Raw genomic sequence first — 19,829 nt, forward strand, 5'->3', positions numbered from 1 at the left:
AAAAAAATTACAAGGGAAAACTCAGCCCACTCTTTGTGGACATCCTGTCTTAGTTTCTTAGGGGCCATTTCTATAAATTAGATAAAAGGCACATTTTAAAAGCTTCTGTTGCAGGGGCACCTGAGTGGCTCAGTTGGTTAAAGGTCCGACTTTGGCTCAGGTCAGAATTTGCTTGTGGGTTCGAGCCCCATACTCTCTGTGCTGAGCTGTCAGCACAGAGCCTGGACTCTGCTTCAGATTCTGTGTCTTCCTCTCTCTCTCTCTCTCTCTTTTTCTCTCTCCCCCTCCCCCACTCGAGCTCTGTCTCTGTCTCTCTCTCAAAATAAACATTAAAATTTTTTAAAAAAGCTTCTCTTGTCTATTAGAGGTATAGTTTCTGAGAAGCCAGAAGCTGCTTGGTAAGAGGTAAATCTCCCCACTGCCTGGAGGATGGGAGTGTCAGGGGCCCTGCGGGTTATTGCTTCTCCTAAAAGGCCACTCAAAAGGGAGAGAGGCGAGATCAGAAGGGAATTGGAAACTGAGATGCAGCCGGACATTTACTGCTTGGTGTAGAGTTTGCAGGAGTAGTTATGCCTGTGCTCTAAAAAGCTGAACATACGTGCTGGTTGTAAAACCCAAGAGGGCCCGTGGCGGCCTTGGAGTGGACAAAGAAGCCTCCTGTGTTTGTTGCTGTGATACATGAGCGCGTTAGTGACAGGGAAGGTAATGGAGGCTTTTTTTTCTTCCAGCCTGGATCTCTGTAGAGGAATTCTCTCATTTAAAGGGAAAATATAAAGGAGAAGTAACAAAAGCACAAGCTCGTTCTCTGCATTTGTAAAGAAAAGTAACAATAGCTGCCAGAGGCAGCCTTTAGGTTGACCCCCAGGGTTCTCACCTCCTGGAATTCACACCCTTGTGTCATTTCCTCCCCTTGAGTAGCGCTGGGATTGCGAGTTTGCTTCTAGTGGATAGAATAGGCCGGAAGTGATGGGGTGTCACTTTGGAGATGAGATTATAAAAAGACTGTGGCTTCCATCTTGCAATATTCTCTCACTCCCTCTTGGACGGCTTGCTTCAGGCAGAAATCAGCTGCTGTGTCATGAGGCAGCTCTGTGGAGAGGCCCCCACGGGTGGGCTGGGAAGTTCTTCCAAGAGATGGCCACGGCCTTGGCCAACACCTCTGTTGCAGTCTGTGAGGGAGGCGGGCCCTCCCTGTTCAGTTGCTCCCAGACTCTTGATCCACAGACACTTCAAAATAACAACTGTTCTCAGGCACAGGGTTTCGGGGTAGGTTTTGTGCAGCAGTAGGGAGCACTTACAGTGGCTGCTTCCCTGTACTTGCCACGTAGCAGATACAGTCCCTGGCACTTTACATGATTATTTCATCTGGTCTGCACAATGACGCTGTAAGTGCCATTCTTACCCTCGTTTTCATTTGGACAAACTGAGGCCCCCGAAGGGTAAATAAACCCACCCAGAGTCACAGAGCTAGGAAACAGTGAAGCTGGCATGCGAACTGAGGCGTTCTGGAGTCAGAGCCCTGCTCACATAAATAAAGGTTTAAAAACAGCTGCTCATATTCCACTGGCTATCATCGCATTATTTGCCCATGCCTAAAACAAGCAGTCTGGCAAAGGGCATGGGCTCATCTTTAATCAAAATTTACCACCCCCGCTTTCTGCGGGGGCTATGGAACAACTGGGTTTCCCCTGAAATTATGGTTCTGTGAAATGGGTGAACAATCTGGCTTAGACACAAAGGAGGAAAAGGACTAATGGTTGCTGAGCAGTAGCTAATAGTGCTGTCTCTTCTGCAGCATACATTGGGTTGTATTTATTATTATTATTATTAATTTTTGGAGGGAAACAGCAGGAAGTGGTGATGGATAAGATTCGGGTTATATGGCCCGAAACTGGCTCACCAGTGATTATATTCATGTACCACTCTTGACAAGGTGGTAGTTTGGTTCAGAGCCAAGACACTCGTGGAGGCTGTCTAAGCACAGTGGTACTGGCTCTGGCACCAGAGATCTTAGTAGTTTTCAGCTGTGTGACTCCAGACAAACCACTTTACCCATCCAAAGGTCTGTTTCCTCGTTTGAAATTAGGGATCGTAATAAACCCACGAGGACTGTGGTCAGAATTAAATGAGGTAACGTATGTAAAGCATTTAGCACCATGCTTGGCACAGAGGAAGAGCTTAACAAGATTGCCATGATTATTTTTATATATAACAAGACACATCAGGGCCTTACTAGTTAGTTGGGAAATATTACCTTCCAAGTGTGAGACACCATGTTGGGCTTATATGGGATATAACATACCTTGATATCAAGAGGAACATAGCATTTAGTTGCGGAGCTAGAAAGCACACTCATCCAAAGATATTCTGAAAATATTTGGGAACACATGTTAAGTGACATATATTAGGCATATTAAGAATTTAGAGTCAGTTTTTAAATTAAGGATATCCAAATAAAGGTAACTAGGATATCTTTTGAGTCATACAGTTTTAGAGCTAAAAGAGACCATAGATTTTGGAGGTTAGTAAACCAAGAGGAATTTAATTTAAATTTCAAGAGGAATTTAATGCCTTTCCTTGCAGGTTATAGAGCAAGCCAGAAGGAGGCTCAGATTGGGTTCAAGTTGAGGCTCTGCCACTAACTAGCTGTACGTTCTTGAGCAAGCCACTTATCTCTGGCCTCACTCACTTCATTGGCAAATTCTATCATTTTAGATGCCAGCCTTCTCCTCCTCCCCCTCCTCCTCTTCCTCTTCCCTCAAGATTTTAGTTTTAAGTAATCTTTATATCCAACGTGAGACTCAAACTCACAACCCTGAGATCAAGAGTCGCACACCCCACCTACTGAGCCAGCCAGATGCTGCTTAGAACCCCGCCTTCTGACCCACTCTCAGAATGATGACTGAGAGCCTTACAACCCTACTGGACACTGAATTATTTAATATATCGGTCCAGTTTATATGGTAATCCATGTGTACGTAAGAAAATTAACATCTCTAAAAGCAGAGTTAGGCTTGTTGGTAGCATAAGCAGGATAGTATTTGGGAAACCCACCACAGCTAAAGAGTACCTTAGACCTACATGTCACACTCCTTAAAATAAGAGAATTTCTGAAGTTGAATTCTAAAACCATCTAGTTTCCAATTTTATGAAATGTTCTGGCTGGAAGTGAAATGCAATCATTAAGGATGTTCTCACTTACATAGATTAGTCCATTTGCCTAGGCCAGGCCTCTCTGACAAGCTAATTAGAAGATTCTAGAAGTGTCAGGGACTAGAGAGGAAGTCACTGGCCCAGACTGAGCATTTAAATATTTTTCCACATAAGGGCTTGAGAAATTTTCCAGTCTTTGACGGGGGCAAATATGACACCACTTATATTTCTGCTTGGCCTGGACACACACTACTCTTAGTACTTACTGCCACCTGGTGGTGTTTAGATGAATAACCATCTTTAGGCAGGGTGGGCACTCCAGTTATTCACTCCTTAGTGACTTATTTCACTGGTTGGCATGCCAGGTCGTTTGTTATTTACTTGTGCATGTATGTATGCAAGTATCTGTGTATATATTTCAGTGAATATTTTATTTATTTTTGTTTGTTCACTTATTTACATAATCTCTACACCCATCATGGAGCTGGAACTCACGACCTAGAGATCACGCGTGCTCTGAGCCAGCTGGGCGCCCCTCAATGAACATTTTATTTTAGAATAGTTTAGATTTACAGAAAACTTACAAAGATAGTACGGAGAGTTCCTATACACATACACACCTAGTTTTCCCTTATCGTTAACACCTTATCTTACCATGGTACATTTGTCACCTCCAAGAAATGGACATTGATATATTACTATTAACTAAACTCCAGATTATTTCAGATTTTACTTTTCCACTGAAGTCCTTTTTATCTGTTCCAAAAGCCCTTCCAGTATATCATGTTCCATTTAGCTACCAAGGTTCCTTCGTCTCCTCTGGTCTGTGACAATTTCTCTTTGTTTTTCATGCTCTTGACAGTTTTGAAGAGTGTAGAATACCCTTCAATTTTAGTTTGTTGGTATTTTTCTCATTAGACCAAATTGTGCATTCTCTGATGTTAACCTTGATGTTAATTAGCTGTTAGTTAATTAGATGTTAACTAGTACTTGCCAGTTTTCTCCACTGAAAAGTTACTATTTCTCCCTTTCCATACCCCATTCCTAAATTCAGGCCACACTTAAGGGGGAGAAGGGAATAAACTCCACCTCCTGAAGGGGGAGTATCCACATAAATGATTTGAAATTGAATGAAGGAAAATTTGACTCTTCTCCCGCATGTACTTATTCAGTCATGTATTTATATCAGCATGAACTTGTGGATATTTATTTTATACTTTGGGTAATAACCCAATGCTGTGCTATTCGTTTTGTTCAAATTGTAGCTTTCACCAGTGGGAGCTCTTTCAGGCTGGTTCCTGTTGTCCTTCTGACATTCTGCCTTCCTTTTGTTTTTTGAGCACTTCCTTTGCATATTTATTTTTCATTTAAAAAACACTTTTAGGGGCACCTGGCTAGCTCCGTTGACTCTCGATATTGGGGTCATGAGTTGAAGCCTCACATTGGGCGTAGAACTTACTTTAAAAAAACACTTTTCGGGGTCCCTGGGTGGCTCAGTCGGTTGAGCATCCCACTTTGGCTCAGGTCATGAGTTCGAGCCCTGCACTGGGCTCCATGCTGACAGCTCAGAGGCTGGAATCTGCTTCAGATCCTGTGTCTCCCTCTCTCTTTCTGTCCTTCCCCTACTTGTGCTCTCTCTCTCAAAAATAAGTAAATAAACATTAAGAAAAAACATTTTTAGGAAGTAAAAGAAAATGAAATTACCTTTACAATTCCATCATCCCAATACAACTAGTTAGCTTTTTAGTGTTTTTTTTTGTTGTTGTTGTTCACGTTTTTGAAACATAGCTTTAAAAAACTTTTTTAAAAAGTTTATTTACTTTGAGGGACAGATACAGCGTGAGCAGGGGAGGGGCAGAGAGAGAGGGAGAGGGAGAGAATCCCAAGCAGTCTCTGTGCTTCCAGTGTAGAGCCAGATGCGGGGCTTGAACTCATGAAACTGTGAGATCATGACCGGAGCTGAAACCGAGTTAGATGCTCAACTGACTGAACCACCCAGGGGCCCAGAAACAGCTTTTAAAGCATATATTTTTACTACTTCCATGATTTTATAAACATACCCGCCATTTTTGATAATTATGTAGTGTTTACCAGATGCAGAAGTCAGAATACCTTAAGAAAAGTTCTCTGGAGTCAGACTATGTGCCCTTGCTCCTGGCAATGAATCTGAGCCTGAAGCCTCTCATTTATAAAACAGGGAAATGGTGTGTTCTACAGATTTCTGTGAGATTTTAACCAGGCATCAAAGACCAGGACTCTGGAAATAGATGGCCTGAGTGTAAAGCCTGACTCTGCCACTTATTAGCTGGGAAAACCTGGGCAAGTTACCTAACCTCTCTGTGCCTCGGTTTCATCTGTAAAATGGGGAAAGCAAACAGCCTTGCCTCTCAGTGTTGTTGGACTAAATGTGTGCGGCGGTGCCCACGGCAAGTGTTTGATGTCAGCTGTTATTATTAACCCTGGGTAGACCTCCATGGCAGGCATTATAACCTAAATTTAACTATATAGTCCAACCGCCCCAGCTCAGTGCCTTATATACAGGAGGGGTACAGTGAATGCTAACTAACACCTGTGTGTGAGCACAGCGTCTGTTTATCAGCAAATTGCAGGTGCCACTCCCCAGGACTAAGGTAACAAAGCACCTTACAAACAAGATCAGAATTGTACCTTTGAATTTATCTAGTCTATGCCATCTAGCATTTAGCTTCTTGTTTCTCACCTTAATTGACAAGTAAAAATTATATATATATATATATATATATATATATATATATATGGTGTATAATGTGATGGTTTGATCTGTATTTAGCTTCCCATGGTGGGAGGACTTGATAAAGAATGAAACCAGGACATTAAGTCTTTTTTTTTTTATGTTTATTTATTTATTTTGAGAGAGAGGATGCACAAACATGCAAGTGAGGGAGGGGAAGAGAGAGGGAAAGAGAGAATCCCAAGTAGGCTCCACGTTGTCAGCTCGGAGCCTGACGCAGGGCTTGATCTCACCAACTGTGCGATCACGACCTGAGCCGAAATCAAGAGCCACCCAGGTGTCCCATGATGACATTAACACAAACATTTTACTACGCCCTTGAATCTAAACCAATGATGCAAATCCCAAAATTCTTGGGCTATTTTTACTAAAGAGGAAGACTTTTTTTTTCTTTAAAGTAGGTTCCACACTCAGCATAGAGCTAGAACTCACGACCCTGAGATCCAGACCTGAGCAGAGATCAGAGTCAGACACTCAACTGACTGAGCCACCCAGCTACCCCTTAAAGAGGAAGACTTTTCCCCTACTTGTCAAACTTTCTTCATGCTGTGATTTTTTTGTTTTTTTAGGAACTAAATCACTAACCCATGCCCACCCACCTGGCTGCCCCTAGGACTTACAGGTTCTCATACTCCCTACTTCTAATAATGTCTCATTTGCAGTAATGATTCGGAACGTACTCTACACTAATGCATAGAAGACATTTATGAAATGTGGTTAACATCTGTTGTGTTTCCCTTGTGAGGCTGTTGGGTGCAGACACCCTTATGATTGCTTCTCTTTCTGGCAACAGAAAGAATATGGGCCGTGCGGTAGGGCAGAGGATAGAATTCTGGCCTCACCACTTACTAGTTGTTTCGCTTTGGGCAAGCATTTTTTAACCTTTCTGTGCCCATTTCTACAAGCGAGAAGCTGAGTTTTCCTATATTGCAGGATTTTTAAGATTACATGAGAAAGCATATGGGAAAGCTTTAATTTCATCCAGTCTGTCACGGACAAGCACACAACCTTCATCTCTTTCCTTTCACTCCCCAAATTCGACATACGGATGCATTGGTTTCCACTGATGCACTAACTTGTGTATGATCTTGTTCATTCCATTGTGCATCAATACAAGGTCCCCTGGCAATCTCACTTAGAAAACTACTGCCTACCCCTCGGCACTAAGAGGAAAATATCCAAGGGAGTAAGATTGTGTCAACCCTGGTGTTTTTCAGATTTATGCTTTTGGAACCCTTTTTTTGTTTATTTATTTTTGAGAGAGAGAGAGAGAGAGAGACAGAGACAGAGACAGAGCACGAGTGGGGGAGGGGCAGAGAGAGAGGGAGACACGGAATCTGAAGCAGGCTCCAGGCTCTGAGCTGTCAGCACAGAGCCCGACGCGGGGCTTGAACTCACCTGAGTCGAAGTCAGACGCTTAACCGACTGAGCCACCCAGGCGTCCCGTGCATCTCCTACTTCTTCTTTTTTTTTTTTAATGTTTATTTTTAAGAGAGAAAGAGAGACAGAGCACGAGCAGGGAAGGGGCAGAGGGAGAGAGGGAGACAGAATCCGAAGCAGGCTCCAGGCTCTAAGCTGTCAGCACAGAGCCCACGGTGGGGCCCAAACTTACGAACTGTGAGAACATGACCTAAGCTGAAGTTGGACACTCAATCTACTGAGCCACCCAGGCGCCCAAGATACATTCATTCATTCATTCATTCATTTAGAGACAGAGAACAAGCAGGGGATGGGCAGAGAGAGGAGACACAGAATCTGAAGCAGGCTCCAGGCTCCGAGCTGTCAGCACAGAGCCTGAAGCAGGGCTTGAACTCAGGAGAGCTGTGAGATCATCACTGGAGCCGAAGATGGATGCTTATCGGATGGAGCCACCCAGGCGCCGCTGGAACCGTATGTTCAGATGAAATCTCTCTTGGAATCTTGATATAAATGAAACAGATTTTTTAAAAAAAGGTCATTTTATCAGCATTCCTTTATTTTAGAAGTTCACATAGGTCATCTTATAACACCTATTAAAATGGCATTCAGCACGGATGTTCTGACGACACATATGAGAAATCTGGGGTACGAGGGAACAGTTGACAAACTTATCAACCTCAGCATTTGATTCTGCCTCTTGTTCTGATTGCACAGAATCAGTAAAATTGTGATTCAAACAGAAAATACCTTAGCATCTTAACCACTGCTCATATCTCCATAATAAATATAGACAACACACATCTAAAATCTATAATAATCACATCCAACATGCTATCTTTGCACCTGTTACCACAGAAGCTGACATCTCAACGGTCAGCACATGCAACTGAGCCTTGCCTGTCCTCTCGGAGCACCAGACGTATGTGGTGCCAGACCCTCTGTACAATTTTATATGGCAAATTCACAGGGGTGAATTTAAATACATAAATACTAGTGCAGAACTACATCCTTCCTAGTCTATGACACACTTGGGAAACGTTAACGAGGCACAGGAATGACAAAGGATTTAGACCGAGAAGAACACAATGAGTTACTTGGCAGCGAGAGGAAGGGATTGATTAACGTCCATCACGGAGTCCAAGGACTGTTCTACCTTCATGCTTCATGCTTGCGGCCAGCTGTCTCTTCCTGGTTTCCTAAGATTCAGGAGAAATGCCCTTTTAACCCTGCCTGGAGAAGGGCCTCCTCCTCCTCAGCTGCCTCTTCATCCTTTATCAGTGCCAGTAATTCCAAAAAGCCAGGGGCGGGGCCGTCCTTTGGCACGGGAAGCTTCCTGCGAAGCGTTCTGTGGATTGCTCCGGCAAAGATTTGGTCTAGGCGGGCCTGATTCACAACATCTTTCTCAATTGCTCCTCTCTCTACCAGCTTCTGTAATAAAGGCTCCAACCTTAACACGTAAGCAGACAGTTTTTCTTCATCCTTCTGATAAGTGGTCAGATATCTGACCTGCAATTCCCTAGGATTGTCGATAACCCCAAAAACCTGCTCAAGGGCCCGCAGGCATTCAGCGACTGTAATGGAAGGATTGTTTATCTTAAGGACTCGAATAACATCAAATGCTGGGCCCCTAAGGCTCTCTAGCAATCGCCTTCTTTTCTCTGCATCTGACACCTGCCATGTCTTCATCATCTGAGTGGTATGAAACAGCCAAGATTCAAATTCTTCTTCTCCTGGTTCTGGAGGATCGCTGCCTGAGAACACTCTCAGCTTTTTGTATTTCAGGTATTGCAGGGCAGGCTGAAGAGCCTCATCTAATGCCTGTGCCAACATAGGGGCCTGTATTTCTGGGATCCTGTCCTGGTCTAGGTCGGAACGGTCGTTTCCATATCCAAGAGCTCTGGTCAACTCACCCAGTGTTGTACCCTCTCCCTCTAAGAATTCGTTTAATCTGCTTAAAAATTCAATATCCGGGTCCGGAGGCTTAAAGATCACTCTCCAGACACCCCCTTTTCCAGGGATCTCCTTAGGGACCAGAGCATGACTAGTCTCCTCGGTTAGCCCTACTAAGGCTACATTCCAGTTCTCCACCCGCCGGAACATCCTCCCCAGCAGTGAATACTCGCCCAAGGGCTCTAAACCAGCCCGCAGAGCCTCCTCGATTTCCGCCACAGTGCAGGTCGGGGGGATGCCGGCAATCAACAGCGCTTTCCGAGGGTTCACATCCATCCCCCTGCACCAGTCTTCTAAAAGTCTCAGCGTCATGGTGCTCAAAACAACGGATTTAAATTCTAATTTGGCCGGGGTACTGATGCCCCCGCAATTCACGGCGTTTCACTGCGGCACCCCAGGTAAGTGCCGTCAACGTCCCGACCGGCGGCCTGCGAGGACAAAGCAGTCAGGTTAGCTGCAGGTGTCAGTGACCCCGGCCCCGAGAGGCCCCGCACCGGTCCCACTGCAACAGGCGGCCGTCTCACCCTCTCTGCGGCCGCGGGCGCCCCTCGCCGCTATCCTCCGCCAGGCGCGACCGGGGTACGGCGGTCCGCCCCGTAGCCGCGCAGCTGTCCGCGGCGAGCCACCGGGGACCGGGCCGAGGAGCTCCGGAGTCGCCCGGCCCAGACGGCCTCCCCCGGAAAGGGATGCGCCCCGACCCCCGGGGTCGCAGCTGCGGTCCCCGGTCCCGGGCCCCACCGGGGCAAGTGGGAGCAGTACCCGGCGCGCGGGGAGGCGGCGCGGCGTCACGAAGGGGAGGAGCGCGCGCCCTTCCGGCCCGAGCCGGAAGTCCTGACTGTGGTAGCATCCGGGACGGCGGGCGGGCGGGCCAAACGGGACAGGAAGGTGAGATCCGGGAGCTGCTCGTTCCTGCAGGCTCGGCCGGTGGCCGCTGTCCGGCACTGGGTTCCCGGCGCGGCGAGGCGGAGAGGCCCGGGCCCGGCGCCGCCCGCGCAGCCCTTGGTCGCGGCCGCCGGCGCTGCACCGCGGCGGGGGGCGGGGCCGGCTGCCGGGGAGGCCCGGGGGGCTGGGGAGCCTCCCGGCCCGGCCGGGTGACACGGGCTGGGGCTCCGGCCGCAGCCACAGTGGCCCGGCCGCCGCGTGACTGGCCGCAGTCACGCTGTGCTTAATCACAATTAGCTTGTGCTCCGGGCTGGCCGCGCTCCCATTTCTCCCAGCCGGTGACCCCGGGGATTTCTCTTATGGTGGCTTTCTCTGAAATGCCAAAACCACCCGATTATTCAGAACTGAGTGACTCTTTAACGCTTGCCGTGGGAACAGGAAGATTTTCGGGACCATTGTAAGTGTTTAAGAGTTACTGTCTTAACTTGGGGGCTCCGACATTGGTTTGACTTGGAGAATCGAATGTTCACGTAAAACATTACCGAAACAGTACTGTTTAAGCCAGAAAGTATTTGAACTATAAAAGCGAAGTGTTCCGTAGGAAACCAGTTTAATTCCACTTTCTCAAGGGAAGTTGTGCTGGACCCATTTCAGCCGGAATATAGTGATTTGATTTTTTTCTGTGGGAGTCACATTAAAAGCACTCTCGATATGTAGTGAACCTTACTTCTTCGTAATTATTACATAAAAGAAGCTGTGAGTTGTTTACGTTTCTTAGAAAATGTAAATCTAATGATTTTGAACTTTAAATGCATTAATGGAATAGTTGCCATGACCGCGTTACTAGACCCTAATTTGTAATTTTTTTTTAAATTTGAAGGCACAGAGCATGGAGAATGATGAACTTCCGTCAGAGGATGGGATGGATTGGAGTGGGATTGTATTTGTTAGCAAGTGCAGCAGCATTTTACTATGTTTTTGAAATCAATGAGACTTACAACAGGCTGGCCTTGGAACACATTCAGCAGCACCCGGAAGAGCCCCTTGAAGGAACCACATGGACACACTCCTTGAAAGCTCGGTTACTCTCCCTGCCGTTTTGGTTTTGGACAATTATTTTTCTGATCCCTTATTTACAGATGTTTTTGTTCCTTTATTCTTGTACAAGAGCTGACCCCAAAACGGTGGGCTATTGTATTATCCCCATATGCTTGGCAGTTATTTGCAATCGCCACCAGGCATTTGTCAAGGCTTCTAATCAGATCAGCAGACTACAACTGATTGACACGTAAAATCAAGTAAAATCAAATCGGTCACCGTTTTTCCTTACAATACAAAACTGCCAGTGCTATATGGAACCTGATCACAAGACTGCAGTTTCTTCACAGATCTCAGGAAGTTGTGGTGGGGCAGAGGCTTTCTAAAAAGTGTGACCAGGGGGCTCTCTTTATCGGAATAATAGTGACTTTTTAAATGAAGCCTGAGATACAGTACTACAGAATCATGTTGATGACTTCAGCTTTTGGAAGTAAAATCGTGTCTGTTATTTGCATTCTTTAGAAACTTGAATAAGTACCCGAACTCCTATTTTTATTCTACTGTGCAACATAGTGATGATTCAGAAATTTTTCCTTTGGGGAAGAAAATAAATATGAAAATTTCCATTGTGCTTAATGTAAAAAGGTCCAAACATGGTCATAAAATTTAAATTTTATACAGTTACCTGGCTTGCTTTAAAATTCTTCAAACTAAAACACCAGTTCAACCTTGTAAACTAAGCCAACTATTTATGCTTGCTTGCTATCAGTTTGTGAGAAATTGGCATACAATTATTGAGGTGATGGCTGTCTTGATAAACAAAGTTTGTGCTTCCTTTTGGTAAGGCTACTGGCATTATCAGCATTATTAATGCCTTTGGTTTTTTAAAAATTACTTAGGAAGAAACTCAATGTTTGGAAGTTGAGAAATCTCACACACGGAAGATGGAAACGAGGTGTTCAGTGAAAATATTTCGTCCAGCCTCTGTCAGATGTGTGACACCACTCTAACATCCTACCAGGTCATCAGCCTTGTGAGTTTCTTCTCTGGCCTAAGGTCCAGTCTTCAGGCAACAGGTCAATTGCATGAAGATGTGATCCTTGTACTTCCTCCTTTGCATTTGTACTTCCTACCTCATGTCTGGTACCAATACAAATAACTAAAACATGGAAATCTCAGATTTTAGGATTTTTTTCTTTTTCTTTTTTTTTTCTGGGTGGGATCAAGATGTATTTTTATACAGTAATGGCATTAATACGAAGGAAATATTTTACACGAATAGATTTTAATAATAACCATAACCTCTTTTGGTGCTTATTCTGTTGGGCCTTCTTCTAAGAGCTTTACACGAATTAACTCATTGAATCCTCTAAGCAACCCTAAGAAGACAATTATCCAGGCTTTACAGATAAGGACACTGAGGTAGAGAAGTGAAAAGTAACTTGCCTGTTAAGGTCACACACCTGGTAAGCAGCAGAGCCAGGGGTAACCAGGCATCTGCTTCCTTTGTTCCTAACCACCGTCATTTGCTTCTCACAAATGACACGTTTCACGGTATTCTCTGTCTAGCTAGGCCAAGGAATGGAAATGGCATTATTGAAAGGTTTTTATCAGTTTGTATGAGCTACCGAAAATCTAAACGTGTTCTACCCGCCTCAGCATTGAAGTCTGATTTGATTCGAATGGAAGGCTGAACGTTCCACAGCAAGCTTTCCTTGAAAGATAGAGCGGGTATGTTTGTTGCCTCAAAAGCGGCAAGGTCAGATCCTTCTCCAGGCAGGCAGTCTCACTTTCCCTTTACTTCTTCCAAAGCTCTAGTGACTGAAATGATGCATCTTGTGCTACAGTACACCGAAATCTTCCAAGTAGGCAGCAATTTGAAATGCCTTTTTCTGTGAGGGTCAGGTAACCCAATCGCTTGGCATCTTTTGAGCACTTAGCTGGTAGTATGCATACTGCAGATACCGCTTTCTGAGCGATTTACCCCTTTCTGAGTGATTCTGAGTGAACATGAGGAAACCCGAATTAAGCACAGGAGTTAAGAACTTGCCCGTGGTTCCACAGCAAGCACGTGGAAGGCCCAGGATACGAATCCAGGATGTCTGGCTTCAGATCTCCAGCTCTATCATTCCATTATACTGCTTCTCAGAAAAAAAGAGGATAATTTGGGGAAAATCATTGAGCAGTTTCTTTATTTGATGACTCTTGAGGCAGTGGTAGTTTGAAAACGATTTAAGAAAACGATTTCAATTTTTTTTCACTTTATAAATGCTTGACATAATGCAAGGTTTGTGAGCTTATCATCCGTCTTATTAAATAGTAATTGCTTTTTATTGAAGCAGATTTTATCTCTTCTACTTCAAATTGTAGTGTTTGGGGATTTGGTAAGTAAATGCTCAGTCCATCTCTATCTTTCAAGACCAGATTGCCTTGGTAGTAGAAATATTAAAATAGAGTAGGAGTAATTTAGTACTTCCAAAAAATAATTACGAAGTTTCAGATTGCAAGGTTCATGCTTTTTGATTATTTAGGAATGAAGTATCCAAGTTGTGAATCATTCCCGTTTTGTCTATGGCTATTTAATAGTTCAAAGCGCTCTTTATGAAGGGAAAGGTGAAATTAATCTAACTATTAGATTGAGGGGGAGGTTAAAACTGATGGATAGAAGACCTGTGTGTTACATTGAGTCATTTGTTTCATATTCACATCACGATACAATAAGCAGTAAATACGGGATTAGATAAATGGCAAATATAGAAAGTGCTTCAGGGATTTTAGGGAAAGAGCAAGCATCCTAGGATCCATAACTAGCCAATGATATCCGCTTCCAGAAGTGAGAAAAACAGAGTTATATCCCGTAGTGGCTTACTAAGTCCCTTTATTTGCAACCACACCTGAAATGAAGTAAAACCTGTTGAGTGGTTTTCATGGAAATATGCCAGATATTTTATTTTTTTGAAAGTGCCAGGATAGAGAATAAACTGAACTGCAGAAACAACATCTAATTCATGGAGTCACCACGTGACCTTTCTCGTTTTAAAGGTGCTACCAGTTTTAAAGTAAAAGTGTGATTTCCTAAGTTTAGAATATGATTCTATTTCAAAGCTTTTATAATTGATTAAAAAGCTTTTCTTTAACAGAAGACCATGGGGGAGGGGGAGAGAAAAAAAAAGTTACAGAGAGGGAAGGAGGCAAACCATAAGAAACTCTTAAAAACCTGAGAATAAACTGAGGGTTGATGAGGGGTGGGAGATGGGCATTGAGTAGGGCATCTGTTGGGATGAGCACTGGGTGTTGAATGGAAACCAATGTGACAATAAATTTCATATTAAAAAAACTTTATAAAGTAACAAAATAAAAAAAAAGCTTTTCTTTGGGGAGGTGGAATCATGAGATAAAGTACTCCTACAAGAGTAACTGCACCCATAAAATAATCAAACTGGTATGTTTGTTCACCATGGGTAGTGAGTGTTCTAGTCTTATTATCTAGTGTTGATTTCCTTCTTGATGGATTTAACATTCGCAATCTCCAAAACGCTGGTAGAAAAGCTTACCACAATACCGCATGACTCTTTGCATCAAGTGTGCGCCATCACTTTATAAATTCTCCAATATATTTTTAAGTTCCGTAGAATTCTGGACCATGATTGGGAATCATGCATTAGTATTTTTGTTTTGGTCTCAGACAGTGAATACGTCTTGAACAGGAGCTGTATATTAGAATCATCCAAAGAAATAAAAAAAGAAAGCAAAACTCTTCATATGAACAATGCCAAGATCCCTTCCCAGTTTTCTCAGTCTCTGGGGGAGGAGAACAGACAACTGTGTTTTTAGAGCTCTTCAAATGATTGTACTGGAACCATTGGGCTATGGTTTGTGTGCGTATGTTTATTTTTGAGAGAGGGAGAGAGTGTGAATGGGGGAGGGCCAGAGGGCGAGGGAGACAGGATCTGAAGCAGGCTCTGCTGACAGCAGAGCGCCTGATGAGGGGCTTGAACTACAAGCCATGAAATCATGACCTGAGCTGAAGTCAGATGCTTAAACGACTGAGCCACCCAGGCACCCCTGGGCCATGGGTTCTTATGCACCACAAAGATTCAACTGTTAGTCATGACAGCTGTATTGGTCTTTGGCACAGCTTCAACAAATATTTTCTGGTAAGTTCACCTGAGCTATTTGAACTGCAAATCTTTAAACAGATGTCTATATATTTTTTCAAGGTTTAAGTAGACATTGTTACAAGGGGGCCGGGGGGGGGGGGTTGGTGCCTACAGAGCAGGGCCTTATAAACTGATACATGTGGTCCCAGGATGTCACTATGGAAAATCAACAGGTCATGATTATAGAAGAGGTCATTGTAACTGAAGGCCATGATCCAAGGGAGGCCAGCTAGGAATTCAGCAGACATGATAAGGACAGACCAGACCAGGGATGGTCACGTCACAAGGTGAAGGAGAGGACAGTCCCCCTCACTCCTGCTTCGTGTAGCTCTCCAAATGTGACAAGACCCAGCCCATGACAGGAGAAAACAAAGCAGGAGGTGAGTCCAATGGTGATGTCCATGGTCCTGAGCTATTCCTGTAGCAGATTGGAATGGATCCAGGTCTGTAGCCCCAGGAGCCCCATACCAGGCTTGTCAGGCCCTCCACAATAGCAGTGTTAGCATGGACATGGCCTATAGAGTATACTGCAAACAGCGGCCTGCCGGAGCCCAGGGTCAAGAATGAAGTATCTTTTCTGGTTCTAGTTTTTCTCCAGGTTATCCTGAATATACTTCTATCAGGCTTAGCCTCCCACTCTACCCAAATTGCTCTGTTGTCAAGAGGTCACTGGTCACTTACTCTTAACTACACCAGATGGTCAAGTCTCAGCCCTTAAATTATCCCTTGGCAGTTTTTGACATGCTCCCTGTCCTTGAGATACCTTCTTCAATTGGTTTCTGGATTAGTACTGCCAGTAGAACTTTAGTGATAATGGAAACGTTTTATGTCTATCTGTGTTGTCCAATCAGTAGCCACTAGCCATATGAAGTGAGCCCCTGAGATGTGGCTAGTGTGGCTGAGGAACTGAATTTAAAATTTTAATTCAGGGGTTCCTGGGTGGCCCAGTCGGTTAAGCATCCAACTTTGGCTCAAGTCATGATCTCAGGGTTTGTGAATTCAAGCCCCGAGTCAGGCTCTGTGCTGACAGCTCGGAGCCTGGAGCCCGCTTTGGATTCTGTGTCTCCCTTTCTCTCTGCCCCACCCCCACTTGCGCTCTGTCTCAAAAATGAATAAACGTTAAAAAAAGTTTTTTTAATTAGCTCAAATAGCCACATGTGGCTAGTAGCTACTGGGTATTACCCCAGTTCCAGACACTTGCCTGCTTTGCCTTCTTCTTCACCAGCTTCTCCTGTCTCTTTTGCTGGTTCCTCCCTGGGGATCCGCCCAGTTTCTGAATGCTGACATGCCCCAGTTCTCATTTCTATACTTACTCCCTTGGTCATCCCATCCAGGCTCATGGCTTTAAGTGCCCAAATTTATATTGCTACCTTGCATCTCTCCTGAGCTCCAGACTTGGGTATTCAACTGCCTATTTGACATTTACTAGGATGTCATACGAGGCATCTGAGATTTGACCTGTTCAACATCAAGCTCCTCATCTTATCTCCACCTACCAAAATCTGCTCAAGGCCCCTAGAAGTCTATCAAACAAATGGCAACATAAAATGTTATGCCTTTCAAAATCCCTCCCATGGCTTTCCTTCTGAGAACAAAAATCCAAGCCCTTAACGTGGCTTACAAAGTCCTAAATAAGAGGCCTTTGACCATTTTCTGCCATTTCTTCTACTACTCTCTCCACTCCTCACCCCACTCTAGCCATTCTGATCTTCCTGCTGATTCTAGAACATGCCAGAAAAACCGGTCTCAGGGCGTATGCACTCAGTGTACCTTCTGTCTGGATGCTCAGCCCTGGCCTACTCTATTCCTGTCTTCAGACCTTTGCTGAATTGTCAGCTTAGTGAGGCTTCCTCTGACCAGTCTATTTAAATCAAATTAAGCATCCTTTTCCCGTGTTTTTCTCCACAGCACTTACCTTCACATGACATGTTACGTATTTTGTCAGAATCTCAACTCCATGAGGGCAGGGGTTTTGTCTGTTCATTGTTGTATACCCTGTGCCTAGAACAGCACATAGCAGGTGCTCATTAATTATTTACTGTATGAACGATTCTTACTGCCACTGAATACCTCTTTCATTAGACTGCAAAACAATCTAGTTTGCTCTCCAGAGAAAATAAAGGTTAAAGTTAACATTTTCTACTAAGTGTGTAGCCTACCCTGTCACATGTTCTGGATAAATTCAGTGGCTAAGCTTTTTTCAGGTTTCAGTAGTGATATGTTCTTTCCGAGGCCAAGATTTAAAATGAGTCCATTTACTTTTGCCAACAATGATGTTGGTTGTCTTGGGATTCTCCTTATTCAAGCAGGAAAAAAAAAAAAAATACCACATTCACAAACAAGATTTTAAGTGGTGGTTAGAGCCTTGAGTAATTCTCAAGGTACAATCATGAAGGTAACAGTTTCCTAAACCACCTAACATATGCATCAAGTGTCCTGCCAAGCTCTTAGGGTTACAGCACACAATTTTTCAGTATTCTGGGGTTTAAGCCAATACCTTGGCCCGTAAATTACTCATTTAAAGTAGTAATGTGTTATTATTATTATATGAGAAAGCGAGCACAAGCGGGGGAAGGGCAGAGAGATGGGGACAGAAGATCTGAAACAGGCTTTGCGTTATCAGCACAAAGCCCAATGTGGGACTCAAACCCAGTAACCGTGAGATCATAACCTGAGCCGAAGTCAGAGGCTGAATGGACTGAGCCACCCAGGTGCCCCTGTTATTAAGTCTGACACTTAATCAACTGAGCCACCCAGGTGCCCCAAAATGTGTTTTAATTTTCATTTCTTTATTTATTTGTCTTATTTATTTTTAAGAGAGCGCAAGTGGGGGAAGGGGAGTGAGAGGCGGACGGACAGGGGATCTGAAGCAGGCTCCGTGCTGATAGCAGTGGGCCTGATGTGGGGCTCGAACTCATGAATTGTGAGACCATGACCTGAGCTGGAGTGCTCAAACGACTGAGCCACCCAGGAGCTCTGTAATGTGTTTTTAGAAGTTAGTTCCATCTCCAGCAGAATTTTTTGCATTGGAGTAAAAATTTTTTTTTTAATGCTTATTTTTGAGAGACAGGGTATGCATGGGGGAGGGGCAGAGAGAGAGGGAGACACAGAATCCGAAACAGGCTCCAGGCTCTGAGCTCTCAGCACAGAGCCCAATTCAGGGCTCCAACTCACAAACCTCAAGATCATGACCCAAGCCAAAGTCAGATGCTTAACCAACTGAGCCACCCAGGAGCTGTGGAGTAAATTTCTTTTTTTTTTTTTTTAATATTTTTTTTATATATTTTATATATATTTTTTTTTAATTTTTTTTTTCAACGTTTATTTTATTTTTGGGACAGAGAGAGACAGAGCATGAACGGGGGAGGGGCAGAGAGAGAGAGGGAGACACAGAATCGGAAACAGGCTCCAGGCTCTGAGCCATCAGCCCAGAGCCTGACGCGGGGCTCGAACTCACGGACCGCGAGATCGTGACCTGGCTGAAGTCGGACGCTTAACCGACTGTGCCACCCAGGCGCCCCTGTGGAGTAAATTTCTATTTAAAACTGTACCCCAATGGCCTTGTCGCTGCCCCAATGTGAGCTACTGCTTTTTAAAAGATTTAAATAGAAGCTTATATTCTAGCATTCACTGTTCCCTGGGCCATGTCTTTAAATAGAGCAATTCTGATCCCAAAAGTCACCTGAGAACTGGAATAGTTACAGCAACACTGTGAAATTCATTTTATACTTTAAGAATAATGCACTGTCTAGAGGGCATTTTTTCAAGGTTAAGGCTACGTACATCAGTTTTACCAACACTGCCTTTTTTTTTTTTTTTTTTTTTTTACAGTATCTTACCTCACATTAGCTCAGTTTCCTAACCTCTTTAGAGGTCATATTCTGCTCCCTTTTCTGACAAAGTAATAATCAGATGGGAAATGTGGATTTTTTTGGTTTTTAAGTCTAGATTGGTTAATTTTTGCCCTGAATTACTTATGCACCTGGCTGGCTCAGTCAGTACAGCATGCAACTCTTGATCTTAGGATCATGAGTTCAAGCCCCACGTTGGGTGCAGAGCTTACTTAAAAAAAAACTCAACAGTTTCGGCAACATTTCAGAAAGAGTAACTTGTGTGTAGAAAACTACAAAATACATTTAAAAAAATGCAAAGAGTTAAGAGTGTTCTGTGAAAACTCTCCCTCTTATTCCTAGCCCAACTCCCTCTCTGCCCAGAAGCAGTCTGGCTATCCTTTTAGGTACTACATGTGTATCTCACCAATATTTTCCAATGGCACCATTCTACACACTATTCTGTATCTTGCTGGTTTTCATTTAACATCGTATCCTAGAGATTGATCTTTTTATTTAAAAAAATTTTTTTTTCAACGTTTATTTATTTTTTTGGGGACAGAGAGAGACAGAGCATGAACGGGGGAGGGGCAGAGAGAGAGGGAGACACAGAATCGGAAACAGGCT

At 44.0% G+C, this 19,829-nt stretch overlaps 2 protein-coding genes across 5 annotated transcripts; one reads left to right on the forward strand and one right to left on the reverse strand.

Moving 5' to 3' along the window:
• Positions 1-7,387: 7,387 nt before the first annotated feature.
• MOAP1 (modulator of apoptosis 1) lies at positions 7,388-10,124 on the reverse strand. Of its 3 annotated transcripts, none has more exons than XR_006704176.1 (3): positions 9,817-10,111; positions 8,437-9,720; positions 7,388-7,842 (listed from the first exon to the last, which is right to left on the reverse strand). XR_006704176.1 is itself a non-coding variant. In XM_045448293.1 (2 exons), exon 2 carries the CDS (start codon positions 9,602-9,604, stop codon positions 8,546-8,548), a length of 1,059 nt encoding a protein of 352 aa, XP_045304249.1. In that variant the 5' UTR covers positions 9,605-9,720; positions 9,817-10,124; the 3' UTR covers positions 7,878-8,545. The 3 variants fall into 3 exon arrangements, 1 of the variants encoding a protein (XP_045304249.1); XR_006704177.1 differs by having other exon boundaries at positions 7,715-7,842; positions 8,496-9,720; positions 9,817-10,112; XM_045448293.1 differs by lacking the exon at positions 7,388-7,842 and having other exon boundaries at positions 7,878-9,720; positions 9,817-10,124.
• Positions 10,114-12,390, forward strand: TMEM251 (transmembrane protein 251). 2 transcript variants are annotated; one of them, XM_045448295.1, is made up of 2 exons: positions 10,114-10,177; positions 11,055-12,390. In XM_045448295.1, the coding sequence occupies exon 2, from the start codon at positions 11,071-11,073 to the stop codon at positions 11,464-11,466; it is 396 nt and encodes a 131-aa protein (XP_045304251.1). In that variant the 5' UTR covers positions 10,114-10,177; positions 11,055-11,070; the 3' UTR covers positions 11,467-12,390. The 2 variants fall into 2 exon arrangements, with proteins under 2 accessions (XP_045304251.1, XP_045304250.1); XM_045448294.1 differs by lacking the exon at positions 10,114-10,177 and adding an exon at positions 10,184-10,631.
• The last annotated feature ends 7,439 nt before the right edge of the window (positions 12,391-19,829 follow it).

Source organism: Leopardus geoffroyi, chromosome B3 (assembly GCF_018350155.1).
Source record: "Leopardus geoffroyi isolate Oge1 chromosome B3, O.geoffroyi_Oge1_pat1.0, whole genome shotgun sequence".
Classification (NCBI taxonomy): domain Eukaryota; kingdom Metazoa; phylum Chordata; class Mammalia; order Carnivora; family Felidae; genus Leopardus; species Leopardus geoffroyi.

Bases quoted from the DNA above. Each gene is read 5' to 3' on its own strand.
- MOAP1 (XM_045448293.1), bottom strand. From the start codon at position 9,604: ATGACGCTGAGACTTTTAGAAGACTGGTGCAGGGGGATGGATGTGAAC.
- TMEM251 (XM_045448294.1), top strand. From the start codon at position 10,534: ATGGTGGCTTTCTCTGAAATGCCAAAACCACCCGATTATTCAGAACTG. The intron at 10,632-11,054 runs GTAAGTGTTTAA...TTAAATTTGAAG, and splicing joins GGAAGATTTTCGGGACCATT to GCACAGAGCATGGAGAATGA.